Below are 14,982 nucleotides of genomic sequence, written 5' to 3' on the forward strand. Positions count from 1 at the left end.
TATTGATGAATATATTTAAGGATGGATAATTCTGATTCTGATAATTCTGAAAATATATAAAGGACGGATAATTCTGATCCATCCTTTGTAATGGTTTCTGTACTATATGGTTTGTGGGTGATGATCTAGTCTAGAATATTCTTGCCCATAGTACTTTCCCTAACATACTGATATAAATAACAATTATCTAGTTAATTTAAAAATTGTCTCCCATGGTGAGTTCTCTTCCTCCTGCTCTGTTCAGTAAGGGGAAAATTGAAATCACTCATAAGAAGGCAATCATACTTTCTCACCCATTCTATTTGCACATAATCTCTCATCATAGTCTTAACATGCATACTATAGTAGGGTGTGTAAATTTCAAATCAGGTAATGTTTTTGTCACATTTGTGGGGAGGGGGCCTTTTGATCAGAAGGGTATGAAATAGGGTAGCATGACTAGATCCAGTTTTATAATATTTAATGCTTAGTACTAGGTGTATGCATGGGGATCTGAGTGTTTATAAGACTTTAAAAGGATTGAGCAAACTTAATGATGAGAACATATTTTCTCTTTATATGATAATGCAAACAGGTGGACATAGATTCAAATTAAGGAAAGACAATTCTAGACTGGATGTAAAATTGCCTTTAATCAAAAAGTAATAAAATATTGGAACAAGTTACCACTTAGTCTTGTAGAGCTAGAGAGATTAGGTAAATATTTGGAAGAAGTAAATAATGCTAATAAATCAGAAATGTGGGAAGAAGAATATACTCTTTATCTGGAAGCTATTTCACCAGTATTTTTCCAATTCAGTTATTGGGAAAGCATTTATATAGCTATTGCCAAAATTGTCTGTCCGAAGTTCATTAGTGCAATATTTTTAAGTATTATATTTGCATCACTTTTGCTACAGGGATGTTGTCTGAAACATTGAAGAGAATTGTTTCCAATATGAGAGTTACTCATGAGTATTTAGAAATCACAATATCGTTGATGGTCCAATCAATGCATTTTTATATAAATGGCAAAATAATGATTATTTTCTCTTAATTAGATAACCTCTTCATTTAGATAAAACATTACCTCATCTACAAAAGAAAAAAAAAGTCATGAAATAAGATGAGCTAATCTTGTAGAGTTTGTAGGAATCACTTGGAATACTCTTCATCTGTCTGTCTGTCTGCATCATTGGAATCAAGTTCTCAGAAAAATCAAGTCCCCAGCCTTTAGAGGTGATATTTTTTGACTTTGGAATTAATGCACTGAACTTTTAACCAGTACTTTCTGTTCCGATTTTATGTACAGATTGTTGTGGGTGGGTACAACTTTTTCAATAAATACAACTGATATTAAAATACACACTTCAATAATATTATATTATATATATATATATATATATATATATATATATATATATATATATATTTGAATAATGTTTAAAATAGTTGGAAACGCAATCTTTCATAAAAATAAAATAAAAAGGTACAGCATACATCAGAGGCAGCAAAAAGCATATTCCTCTACATGATGCTTGAAATATAACCATACAAATAAATTAGAATGAGAGTTAAAATAAAAAATAAAATAATGCCAGCAGTATGGCAAGACAAGAGCGAAAATAGTCGAAATCAAACCAAACAGGGAGGAAGAGAGGGGTAACAAGAGTAAAAATATTGCAGCAGAAACTCTCTAAAATAATTTAGAAAATCTAAATGTAAGAATAATAATTCATTGAATTTTGAAAGCCAATTAAATAGAAATTTAACAGCACCAGGTCCAAATTTATGTGAAATATCACCAACAATGATGTAAACCACTACAATACAACAAAACAAAAATAAACCAAATATAGACTGATCATTACGCCCCATCTCGACAGAGGACCACAAGGCCAATAATTGTTAGGGAATTGCTGCATTTCGATCACTAGACAAATCGCCGCAACGGAGAATCAGTCGAAAGATCAGTCCACCACCCGAGCCCTAGATCGAACCACCAATGCAGGGGACTTGAACAGCGGTAGTCCTGATGCAATGAAAATTAAAAAATAGAACAGATACGAGCACTCCAGTGCAAAGCTACACTACTGACAAAGTAATCTTAACCAGATTATATAGATGAATAATGAACTATGGATGGCAGCACACACGCAGCGTTAGCAATTCACCCACTACTGTCATGTGATATAATTATACATATATTTGAATAATGTTTAAAATAGTTGGAAATGGAATCTTTCATAATAAAAATAAAATAAAAAGGTACGGCATACATCAGAGGCAGCAAAAAGCATATTCCTCTACATGATGCTTGAAATATAACCATACAAATAAATTAGAATGAGAGTTAAAATAAAAAATAAAATAATGTTAGCAGTATGACAAGACAAGAGTGAAAATAGTCGAAATTAAACCTTCAAGTCCCCTACATTGATGGTTCGATCTGGGGATCGGGTGGCGGACTGATCTTTTGATCGATTCTCCTTTGCGGCGATTTGTCTAGCGATCGAAATGCAGCAATTCCCTGACCATTATTGGCCTTGTGGTCCTCTGTTGAGATGGGGTGTAATGGTCAGTTTATTTTTGTTTTGTTGTAGTGGTTTACATCTCTGTCGGTGATATTTCACATAAATTTGGACCTGGTGCCCGTCAGAGGGGGCGCCGTTAAATTTCTATTTAATTGGCTTTCAAAATTCAATGAAGCGTTATTCTTACATTTAGATTTTCTAAATTATTTTAGAGTTTCTGCTGCAATATTTTTACTCTTGTTACCCCTCTCTTCCCTCCCTGTTTGGTTTGATTTAATTTAGGTTTAATTTCGACTATTTTCGCTCTTGTCTTGGCATACTGCAGGCATTATTTTATTTTTTATTTTAACTCTCATTCTAATTTATTTGTATGGTTATATTTCAAGCATCATGTAGAGGAATATGCTTTTTGCTGCCTCTGATGTATGCTGTACCTTTTTATTTTATTTTTATTATGAAAGATTCCGTTTCCAACTATTTTAAACGTTATTCAAATATATGTATAATTATATCACATGACAGTAGTGGGCAAAATGCTAACGCTGCATCTGTGCTGCCATCCATAGTTCATTATTTGTCTATATAATCTGGTTAAGATTACTTTGTCAGTAGTGTGGCTTTGCACTGGAGTGCTCGTAGCTGTTCTATTTTTTAATCTTCGCTGCATCAGGACCACCGCTGTTCAAGTCCCCTGCATTGGTGGTTCGATCTGGGAATCGGGTGGCGGACTGATCTTTCAATTGATTCTCCTTTGCGGCGATTTGTCTAGCGATCGAAATTTAGCGATTTCCTGACCATTGTTGGCCTTGTGGTCCTCTGTCGAGATGGGGTGTGATCGTCAGTCTATTTTTGGTTTATTTTTGTTTTGTTTTATTGTAGTGGTTTACATCTCTGTTGGTGATATTTCACATAAATTTGGACCTGGTGCCCATCAGAGGGGGTGCCGTTAAATTTCTATTTAATTGGAGTGCCGTTAAATTTCTATTTAATTGGCTTTCAAAATTAAATGAATTATTATTCTTACATTTAGATTTTCTAAATTATTTTAGAGAGTTTCTGCTGCAATATTTTTACTCTTGTTACCCCTCTCTTCCCTCCCTGTTTGGTTTGATTTAATTTAGGTTTAATTTCAACTATTTTCGCTCTTGTCTTGCCATACTGTTGGCATTATTCTATTTTTTATTTTAACTCTCCTTCTAATTTATTTGTGTGTGTGTGTGTGTGTGTGTGTGTGTGTGTGTGTGTGTGTGTGTGTGTGTGTGTGTGTGTGTGTGTGTGTGTGTGTGTGTGTGAGAGAGAGAGAGAGAGAGAGAGAGAGAGAGAGAGAGAGAGAGAGAGGTGTACACACACCTCACACCTGTATTCCTACAAATTTTTGTCATCACATTCTTCAGCCACATAAATGATTTTTAAACATAAAACTAAGGCAGTAGCTTTACTTCTGATGGTTTTAGTTTACTGAAAAATATTTTTAGTAAAATACAGGTATGATTCATTTTTCAGATGAAGTTAAAATTATATTTAAAAGAAAATGCTCAAGTTCTCACCTCATTTATTTATATAATTACAGGGCCTGAGTTTGGAATATATTGTGTGAACCATCTTTTGCTTCCCATGTTGCAAGGTTGGCTCAGGCGTACAACTCGTATTTATAGAGGGTGGGATAACTTTGCTTCAAACTTTAAACAGTGTTGTGGATTGGCTGCAGATTTGGTCGTTGACTATATTCAGACTTTAGCAGGTTAGTTGATTTTCAGGTTATGGTTTTTTCATTATAATGATCATAACAATTTACATTTTGAAACTGCTTAAAATTGGAAATAATAATTTATTTGTTTGATAATGTATTGCATTTTTAAATGAGTTAATATTGTTTAAAATTTGTAGTAGAATGCTTTACTACTTAGCTGAATATATATTGGAAAATCAAAATAGATATGATTTTAACAAAAAAAAAAAAAAAAAAATGTATATGTGATTATAGCATCAGTTCTTAATCAAAACCCAACAGCATGGTTGGTAGTCAAGTTGTAGTTAAGGCTCATTTTATATCAGGAGTCCATGCAGACTAGAAATTGGTTGCAGTGGTTACATGATAAATATATTTTTTTTTTTGCTAAAGATGCTGCAATATTGTATCAGCTAAAATAAAAAAATTTAAGTATTTCTAATCTTAAATTAAATTTAAACGAAAAAAATATTATTTATTTATTATTAGTACTGCATACAAAATATGCAGTACTAATAATACTATGCACTACTAATAGTACTAATAATAATAATGATGATGTCGGCTCCTGCTGGGACCAACATCACCATCAGCATTCTGTTGTGCTACAATGATTTTGTAGCTGCTAGATCTAGGTATCTCTAGCTCATTCACCATAGGATGGAGATGGGGGAAACCCCTGGTGCTGTTTGACCCTAAACACAATCTACAACTCACCATAGGATTACTTTGGATATGCTTTCTTTACAGGGTAGTTTTCTGTTGCTTTCCCTGTCTCTTTTATACATATATATATAAACAGAATATACACTGAGTGATCACTGAATTATGACCACCTACCTAATACTTTGTAGGTCCTCCTTTTGCCCTCAGTACAGCAGCTATCCAACGTGGCATTGATTCAACAAGAGGTCAGGAGCATTCAGGAGGTATGGCCAACCAAGCTGTGTGTGATGTGGTCAGCAGTTCAGGTATGGAGGTAATTGGTGTATCCAGACAGCTGATATGCCTTTCCATAGTGTCCCACAAGTGCTCTATGGGATTGATATCGGGGAAATTCGGAGGCCAATCGATATACTGGAAGTCAGAACTGTTTCCTAAAACCATTCCTGCACGAGTGCCCAATTGGCTTGGCGCATTGTCATCTTGGAAGACACCATTGCCATTTGGGAAAAGGTGTAACATAGCGGGATGCACACAGTCAGCAAGCAGTTGACAATAGCAGAAACCACTGATACATTGTTCCACATGCACCAGGTTATTAGTTCAAAGTTCCTGCCAGTGAAACATGCCCCACACAACTGCCTGCACTTTTGATACCATGCACGATGGATCAAGAGCCTCATGTTGTTGACACTAAATCCGTACATGACCATCCATGGTGTGGAATAAATAACGTGACTCATCCACCTGGCACACCTGTTTCCAATGTTCTAATGTCCAACTTGCATGCTTTCACCAAGCAAAGCCTTTTATGCCGATGAACCTTGGTTAGGAGAGGATGCCGTAGGGGTCATCTGCTGGTATAGCCCATACGTGCGAGCATGTGACGCATGGTCATGCCAGATATTGTTCCGGGTTGGCTCATGTTGTATTGGGTAATCAACTCTTCAACAGCGCTGTGCCTGTACGAGTCATCGGATCCGGTGCTCACCTCTGACATCAACCTTTCGCTGGCCTTTGCAGTTTTGCCATTGGGTCATCGTTTGATCATTTTGACACAAGTCCTGGTACACTTAAATTACAGCAGCTCTCGAACACTCCACTAGTTCAGCCATTTGGGAAATCGAGGCACCAGCTCGTTGAGCACCCACAATCTGTCCTTTATCAAAGTCCAGTAAACCTTTCCTTTTATCCATCATGTTCGAAATTTTACTACCTACTGAACCATTGACACCTTATCTATGCTACGTAGGTCTACTAACTCCACACTCTCGTACCTCACATGGTCAACGGGTCGCATTCAGTTTTCATAGGGGTGGTCATAATTCAGTGATCACTTAGTGTATATACGTATATATTATTCAATTAGTTTTTGCACTATTTAATTATTTTTTTATCTTCAGTGGGGAATTTTGGTCTGAGTGTGAGAAACACAAGAGGTCAACGCTTACTGGAGTTTTGTATAGAAGAGAGTCTAATGGTAACAAATATGTGGTTTAAGGCATCACTCCACAGAAGATACACATGGAAGAATCCTGGTGACTCATGAAGGTACCAAATTGATTACATCTTAGTTAAACACAGATACTGTAACCAAGTGAAGAAAGCAATGTCCTATCCAGGAGTGGATGGAGATTCAGGCTACTCACTCTTGAAAATGAATGTGGAACTACAATTTAAGTGCCTGAATAAAAGGAAATTCATGAGATGGAACATTAAGAAATTTAGACAGGAGAGTGCAAAAAATGTGTTTCAAGATCTGACCAATGTTATCACTGCTGAGGAGACTGTGAATGATCTAGAGCAAAATTGATGTTTAATCAAGGAGATGACTTGTAAAGCAGCATCAGTGGCTCTGGGTAAAAGTAAAATAATTAGGAGAAAGCCTTGGTTCATGGATATTTTACTGCAGAAAATGGATGAGAGGAGGAGACTGAAAGGCCAAAAAAATGATGATCAAGGGAACTATCATAGACTGAAGAATGAAATTGACAGGGAATATAGGAAGGCTAAAGAACAGTGGTGGGCAGAGAACTGTCAAGAGATTGAAACGCTTGAACAACAAGGTTGGGTGGACTCGGCGCATAAAAAAATCAGAGAATTAACAAGAAAGAGTAGTGGAATCCAAATGAGAGCAATGCAGGATGAAAAGGGAATGACAGTACTGAACTTCCAAGAACAAAAGGAAAGATGGAGGAGATATTTTGAAAAACTTTATGACGATTCAAGCACTTGCACATGGAGGAATATGGCACTAGAAGAACAAGAAAACATGGAGGAGGAGGAGGAAATATCTAAAGATGAATTTAACACAGCCTTAAAATCCCTTAGCAATAAGAAATTACTAGAAATTGACAACATACCTGCAGAGCTTTTAAAATACAGAGGAGAAAATCTGAAGTAAGCCTTATTTGAACTGATAAAGATGATATACAGGGATGAGCATTAGCCAGAGGATTTCTGCATGTCAATCATAATCCCCATACCCAAGAAGATGACACCAACAGTATGTCAAGACTACAGAACTATGTCTTCTTACCCATGCATCCAAAATTCTGCTGAAAGTTATCAAAGTATGTATGGACATAATGAACAATTTCTGGATGACTCACAGTGTGGCTTTTGCAGAGGCAGATCAATGAGAGATGCTATTGGAACATTGAGAGTGTTGGGAGAGAAAATGTATAAGAAGAAACCTCTGTGTGTTTTGTGGATTACAAGAAGGTGTTTGATAGAGTAATCTAGAGAGAACTGTACCCATTATTTGAGAAAATGGGATGCAAGGAGAAGATTATTGGACTGATCTGTGACTTATATAGAAGACAAAATGCTGTGATAAGAGTGAGGGGAGAACAGACAGAAAAAGCTAAAGTTAAAAAGGGAGTAAGACAGAGATGCTTACTTTCACTTGGTTTGTTTAATGCTTTTGCCGAAGTGATAATAAAGGAGGTGCTCGGGAATAAGAAGTGGGGGTTTAAAATAGGTGAAAAGTATGTACAGGGTATTAAGTTTGCAGACGATCAGGCCATGCTAGAAGGTTACCCTGCTACGCTGCAAAAAATGATCAAAAGACTAAATAAGAAAGTGCTGAAGTATGGAATGAAGATAAACATTATGAAAACTAAGGCAATGATGATTGGTAAAAGGTTAATTACCTTCCGAATTGATCGATAGAGTAAGAATAGAACAAGCAGACAACTTTAGGTCATCATCATCAGCCATTTTCATTCCACTGCAGGATGATGGCCTCTCCAGCAACTTTCCAGTTCCTTCTGTTTTGTGCAATGGCCATCCATTTACTACCCATAAACTCGTGAATTTCATCTATCCATCTCTGTCATTGTCTTCCAGGTTTTCTTCTAGCTCCTCTTGGGTACCATTCTGTTATTTTCTTAGTCCATCTGTCATCGTGTATTTGAGCTATGTGTCCTGCCCAAGATCATTTTAGTTCTTTAGTTTTGATAAGAATGTCCTTTACTTGAGTTTGCTGCCTAATCCATATGTTTCTCTTCTTATCTAACAGTCTGATTCCTAATATAATTCACTCCATCCTTTGCTGTGTAGTTCTCAGCTTCTCTTCCATTCTTTTGGGGAGTATACATTGGTTCATTATTTTACGTTTCAGACAAATTGGGGTATTGCTCCTCAATCTATCCAAAATTTATTCTTCTCTTGACTTCCAGCCATTTATCATTATTACAGCTAATGACTTGTCCCAGATAAGTACATGAATCTACCTTTTCAATTACTGCTTCAATCATTATAACCCTTTCTGTGGCATACTTGTTCATCATTACATTTGTTTTAGCCATATTCATCTTTAGCCCGAAATCCGTACTAACTCTGCATAACTGATTAAGATTTTCCTCTAATTCTTTGGGATCTTGGCTTATGATCACAATGTCATCTGCAAATCATAAATGGTTTAGGTACTCTCCATTCACATTGACTCCTTTCTGCGACTAGTCTAATCTTTTGAAAGCTTCCTCAAGGACAGCAGTAAACAACTTTGGATTGTGTCTCCTTGTCGAACTCCTCTTTGAATTTTAAATTTGCTGCTGTTTGTGTAGTCTAATAAAGGAGGTAGCATTCTCATATATTTTCTTAAAATTCATAATATGGGTATCTATGTCTTGTCTTTCCAGTGCCAGGCATAATGTGTTTTATATTCATTTGCTTTCTCCATTAGCTGTGATATTACATGAAGGTGATCCATAGTTGAGAATTCTGCCCTAAAGCCAGCTTGTTCTTTCGGTTGATTCTCATAAAGTATTCTTTCTAATCTGTTAGTAATGACCCTTGTGAACAACTTGTAGATGTGGGATAACAAGTTAATTGGTCTGTAATTTCCACTTTCTGATTTATCTCCTTTCTTATGCAGCAAAACTATGATTGCATTATTCCACTCCTTAGGCATCACACCTTTTCAATGCATTTTGTGAAGAGTCTGGGCAGTTTTTGTGCTGTGTCTCTTCCTCCCAATTTTAACAACTCTACAGTAATTTCATCTTCCCCTGGGGCTTTCCGATTCATTTTCTTCAACGCATGTTCCACCTCATCAGGAAGGATATTGGGTATGTCATATGTGTTATTAATTTGTGATCCATCTTTCCCACTGCTGACATCATTCCCTCGCTCCTTGTATAATTCTTCATAGTAGTCTTCTGCTGTTTGAATTATGCCTTCTCTGCTATTTATAAGAACACCATCACTATTCTTCAGTTTCAGTATCATTTATCTTTCTATATTCCTGCTCGTGGCTGCTGATTTAAGTCCTTTGTTTTCCCTTAATGCTTATTCTATTTTTCATGTGTTAAATCTCCTTATGTCCTCTCTGAGTCTCTTTCTAATGGCTTTGCATAACTCAGTATACTCAATTTTATCCTTGTCATTGTTTATCTTGCTCTTAATTTATCATCTTTGGTTCATCATGACAGTTTTTCTTGCCTAATTTTTTCTTCTTTGGATTTATTTTTACCTATAAGTTTCTTGGGCTCTATCACTTTCGGAAAGTTGTGATATTCCTCGATGATATCTTGGTCCTGAACAGTCTGCAGAAGCTCAAACTTGTTCTTAAGTTCCAGTACATACTGCTTTTTCTCCTCTTCTGTTATCTCAAAGACCTTCGTATTATTTACCTGAGTCATTTTTTCCTTTATTTTTTTACATCTATATCAAGTGTGCATCTTACCATTCTGTGATCACTTCCAACATTTACCTTGTTCTGGATGGTAACATCATTCACGATAAATCTTCTGTTAGTGAGGATGAAGTTGATTTCATTAGTTGTTAATCCATTTGGGCTCTTCCATGTGCACTTTTTGTTCACCCTTTTCTTGAAAAAAGTGTTCATTACTGACATTCCTCAAAATTCTGCCACAAGTCTTTCACCTCTTTCATTTCTTTCACCAATTCCAGAATTTCCTATAGTTCCTCTTTTTGCACTGTTTTGTCTCTTCCAACCTTAGCATTGAAGTCCCCCATAATGATAGTGTAGTGGGTTTTCTGCACATCTTCGACTCTCAATTTTGGTGTACATTTCTTCAACCTCTTCATCATTATGGCTCGATGTTGGTGCATAAATCATTATAACCTTTAGCTTGTACTGCTTAGAAATCCTGAGTAGTAGTCTTGACACCCTTGGTGATGTACTTTTGAATTCCAAAATGTTGTTTTTTATATCTTTATGAACCAGAAAGCCAACTCCACCTTTGCTCCTTTCACTGTTTCCATTGGTGTACAGCAAATTTCCACTTGATAAACTTATAAGTGATTAATTTCTTCTTGTTTCAGCCAAACCGATGATATTCCAATTCACATTTTCTAATTCCTTTTCCAGCTCTAATATCCTATCTTCACTGATGAGTGATCTTACATTGTTACAGGCACTTTAGGTATCTGGGGCAATTATTTGCACAGGACATTTCATGTCAAACTGAGATTGAATCCAGAATTGCAATGGCAAAACAATCTTTCAAGAATAAACTGTCATTGATTACACAGAAGATGTCACAGGAAATTAGAAAGAAAATAATAGACATATATCTGGTCAGTGGCACTATATGCAGCAGTGACATGGATTCTAACAAAAAGAGACAAAAAGAGACTTGAGGCCTTCAAGATGTGATGCTGGTGCAGGATGGAAAAAATTAAATGGACTGAAAAAGTGTGAAATGTGGAAGTATTAAGATGTGTCCAAGAACAAAGGAAAATTCTAGGTAGAATAAGATCAACTGGACTCAAATGGGTGGGCCATGTGATTCAACATGGTGGTTTGCTTCTGGATGCAATGGAGGGGACTGTAGCAGGGCTTCAAAATTTTGAGGAACTAAAACAAACAGCACAGGAAAGACGAAGATGATGACAGCTCATCAGAGTAACTGACCAGTTACAACACTGAATTACTGATGATGATGATATAAAATATAAAAGTACAGGAAAAGTATCTAGGAAAAAAGTAAATATACCAAAATAGAATTTCACTTATCCAAAATATCTGAAATTTCAATTAACAAAAGTTTTTTTGCTTTTATTTATTTATTATTTTATTTTTTTTTTTTATAATTTCACTCAAAGAAATTGATACATTTAATATTTATCTCTGAAAAACAGAACTATCACATGAATATAATAAAATTATTTAAATTTTCTTCTAAACGTTGAATAATATCTCCAAATTGGTATGAAAAGCCTAGTAGCTTCTATGATTACTTCCCTGAATGCTTCCCATTTAGAATTTGCACTTGGTAACTTCATCAGTTGGACCCACTGCATAGAATTTAAAAACTATCCATGACCATTGTAATCATCTTTACTAAAGCAAAATCTCTTCCCCCTTTATCCTTGATAATAATTATATCTTTAAGTAGATATTGCATTAATATGTTATGATTGCTGCCACCTAATGGTTTCTTTATCTGGTTATTCTTAATGCATAAAAAGTTACTGCTGATAATCAGATCAGAGTATTGCTTTTCCTTGTTGCCTTTCTAATGTGCTGCTGCGGCGAACAGTCATCGTTTGGATCAATAAGCAGAAGGAACAGAACCTGGTACTGGGAATGTTCTGGAAGATAAATAAATTTCCTTTTGTTCTCAAGACAGCTGAGAATTGGTATTCTAACATTTTTCTCTGGTATGGTAAGAGAATGTGGAAACCACGATCTCACTTTCACTGGGGATTTATTGATTGGGTTGTGTCCAGCATGCATTGAGATCTCTGCACTTGCAACAACGTAGAACATTTTGGGCAGTAGTGAATCAGTGTGCTTCTATTGGGCAGACAGCTTCATTTCTGGGTTCAAGAGTGGAACCCGTGTTTCATCAGTTGTGGTGGTTGGGGAACAGAAAGATCCATTTACTGCAGCATCTCAAATGAGCATTACTTCACACAAGTTGATATGATTCTCTTTTCCTTGGAAAGCTGCCTGGAACATACCAAGCTGACACCTTTCTCATTGTGAGACCTTAATGGAGTATGGTATGCATGGATCCAACAGAAATGGCTGTAGCTGTTGCAATTTAAATCCACAGTTGATCTTCTGTCATAGAAAACCATTTCTCAACCTGCCTTGGTTCGTGTGCTTCATCGTCGCAGTACTCTTGTCCTTCACAAAACTTATGTACCCAGGTTCAAACATTTTTCACATCCATAAGTTCCACAGGACACACTTCTCACATTTACTGATGGATTTCGTTTGGACTTTTCCCAGTGAGATGTAAAAATTAGATTAGCATTAGCAAAGGCACATGATGCATGAAAGCAAGCTTATATAGCATCAGCAAAACACACACACACACACACACACACACACACACACACTCACTCACTCACTCACTCACTCACTCACTCACTCACTCACTCACTCACTCACTCACTCACTCACTCACTCACTCACTCACTCACTCACTCACTCACTCACTCACTCACTCACTCACTCACTCACTCACTCACTCACTCACTCACTCACTCACTCACTCACTCACTCACTCACTCACTCACTCACTCACTCACTCACTCACTCACTCACTCACTCACTCACTCACTCACTCACTCACTCACTCACTCACTCACTCACTCACTCACTCACTCACTCACTCACTCACTCACTCACTCACTCACTCACTCACTCACTCACTCACTCACTCACTCACTCACTCACTCACTCACTCACTCACTCACTCACTCACTCACTCACTCACTCACTCACTCACTCACTCACTCACTCACTCACTCACTCACTCACTCACTCACTCACTCACTCACTCACTCACTCACTCACTCACTCACTCACTCACTCACTCACTCACTCACTCCAAATGTTTGTCTAGTTCTGCCTTGAATCTATTTAAGCTATTAACTTCTACAACAGATGGAAGTTTGTTCCAGCAATCAACCACCCACTGGCAAAAGGCAAACTTGCACATTTATGCCCTCTCTGGCGATTATTGTGAGCAAGAGGAAGAATCTCACCAGCATTGAGCATGCTCAAACCATTCAAGGCTTTATACACCTCTATCAGATCACCTTGCAGGTGCCTAGTCTCCAGACACTATAATTTTCAAAATTTAAGCCCTTCTTCATAAGAGCAACCCTTTGTTCTATCCACTAATCTTGTTTCCCTTCTCTGTACTCGTTCCAACAGCTCTACATTCTTCTTAAAATGAGGCCTCCAGACCTGTATACAGTACTCAGGGTGTGGCCTGACTATTGCCTTCTACAAGGGAATAATCACCTCCTTATCCCTGCTAGAAAAATTCATGTATATCATTGACAAGCCACCATGACGTACTCTTGCAGACCATCTGCACTGCTCAAAAAACTTCATATCCCTGCACAATTACCCCCAGGTCTTTTTCACTCTCTACCACTGTCAGTGTAGTACCACAGAGTTAATACGTGACTCTGGGGTTACTGCTTCCCATATGCAGTATTTTACATTTGTCAATGTTAAACTTCAGTTGCCACCTCTCAGCACACCTGCTCAACTTTTCTAGATACTGTTGCAGCAGCGTACTGTCATTAGTGTCATTAACAAACCTGTTGACCTTTGTATCATCTGAAAACTTGGACATTAAGCCTAATGTACCATCATCAATATCATTAATAAATACAGAAAACAACAGTGGACCCAACACTGAACCCTGGGAGACTCCACTAATAGCATTAGTCCACAAAGAGCAGTGTCCATAACTCTGCCTTCTCCCACTCAACCATCCCTTTATCCATAGCAGCAATTTGCCTCCAATGCCACACTGCTCGAATTTGTGCAGCAGTCTTCCATGTGCAACACTATCAAAAGCCTTTCCAAGGTTCAAATATATGATATCAAAATTATTCTTTGCATCCAGTTCCTTCGTGACCACATCGTAGTATCCGATCGAATTGGTCAGACAAGGCTTCCCCTTAACAAACCATGCTGTGTCCGAGCTATAACTGAATTCTTGTCTAGATTGTCCTGCAATGCTTCTTTAACCTGTGTCTCCCTTTGATCCTCCTTTGTGGATTGGGGTCACATTTGCACATCTGCAGTCCATGGGTACCTCCCCTGAGTACGCGGAAGCTCTCATAATTATGCCTAAGGGTTTGCTTACTTCCTTTGCTGTCTCCTTTAATATAACTGGATAGAATCCATCCACCCCAGGTGCCTTTCTTATGTTTAACTTCAACAATTTCTCCTTCACTTTACTCTCAGTTATTACAAGATTATCTAACTTACTGCCAGAGTTTAATACACCTCTGGCATTCCCCTCCTTGAATAACTCCTCATGTGTGAATGTAGATGCAAAATATTCATTTAGTTTGTTAGCTTCCTGAGCAGGATCATCAACAGTTGAACCATCGATATCAAGTGGACCAATCTGATTCATCCCCTTCCTTCTAGCGTTTACATAAGTAAAGAACTCTTTGCTGTTTTTCTTTGCATTCTTTGCCAACGATTTCTCATAATCTGCCTAACCTTCTTTGTGACTTGGTTACAGACCAGCTTATATCTATCATAGGCTTCTGTGTCACGTCTTAATTTATATGTATCCCATTCATTTTTCTTCTCTGCCATATGTCTCATTAGTTCATCTG

General features: G+C 37.1%; 1 protein-coding gene across 1 annotated transcript in view; it reads left to right on the top strand.

The window, feature by feature from the left end:
* LOC150081364 (brefeldin A-inhibited guanine nucleotide-exchange protein 3) overlaps positions 1–14,982 on the top strand; it is a 235,668-nt gene that overhangs the window by 183,332 nt on the left and 37,354 nt on the right. Inside the window, exon 29 of the mRNA XM_090380184.1 lies at positions 4,084–4,254. Coding sequence (XP_090236310.1) covers positions 4,084–4,254 — 171 coding nt within the window. The remainder of the gene's footprint in view (positions 1–4,083; positions 4,255–14,982) is intronic.

The sequence above is a fragment of the Mastigoproctus giganteus genome, chromosome 8 (assembly GCF_048544385.1).
Source record: "Mastigoproctus giganteus isolate SK-2022 chromosome 8, ASM4854438v1, whole genome shotgun sequence".
NCBI lineage: Eukaryota > Metazoa > Arthropoda > Arachnida > Uropygi > Thelyphonidae > Mastigoproctus > Mastigoproctus giganteus.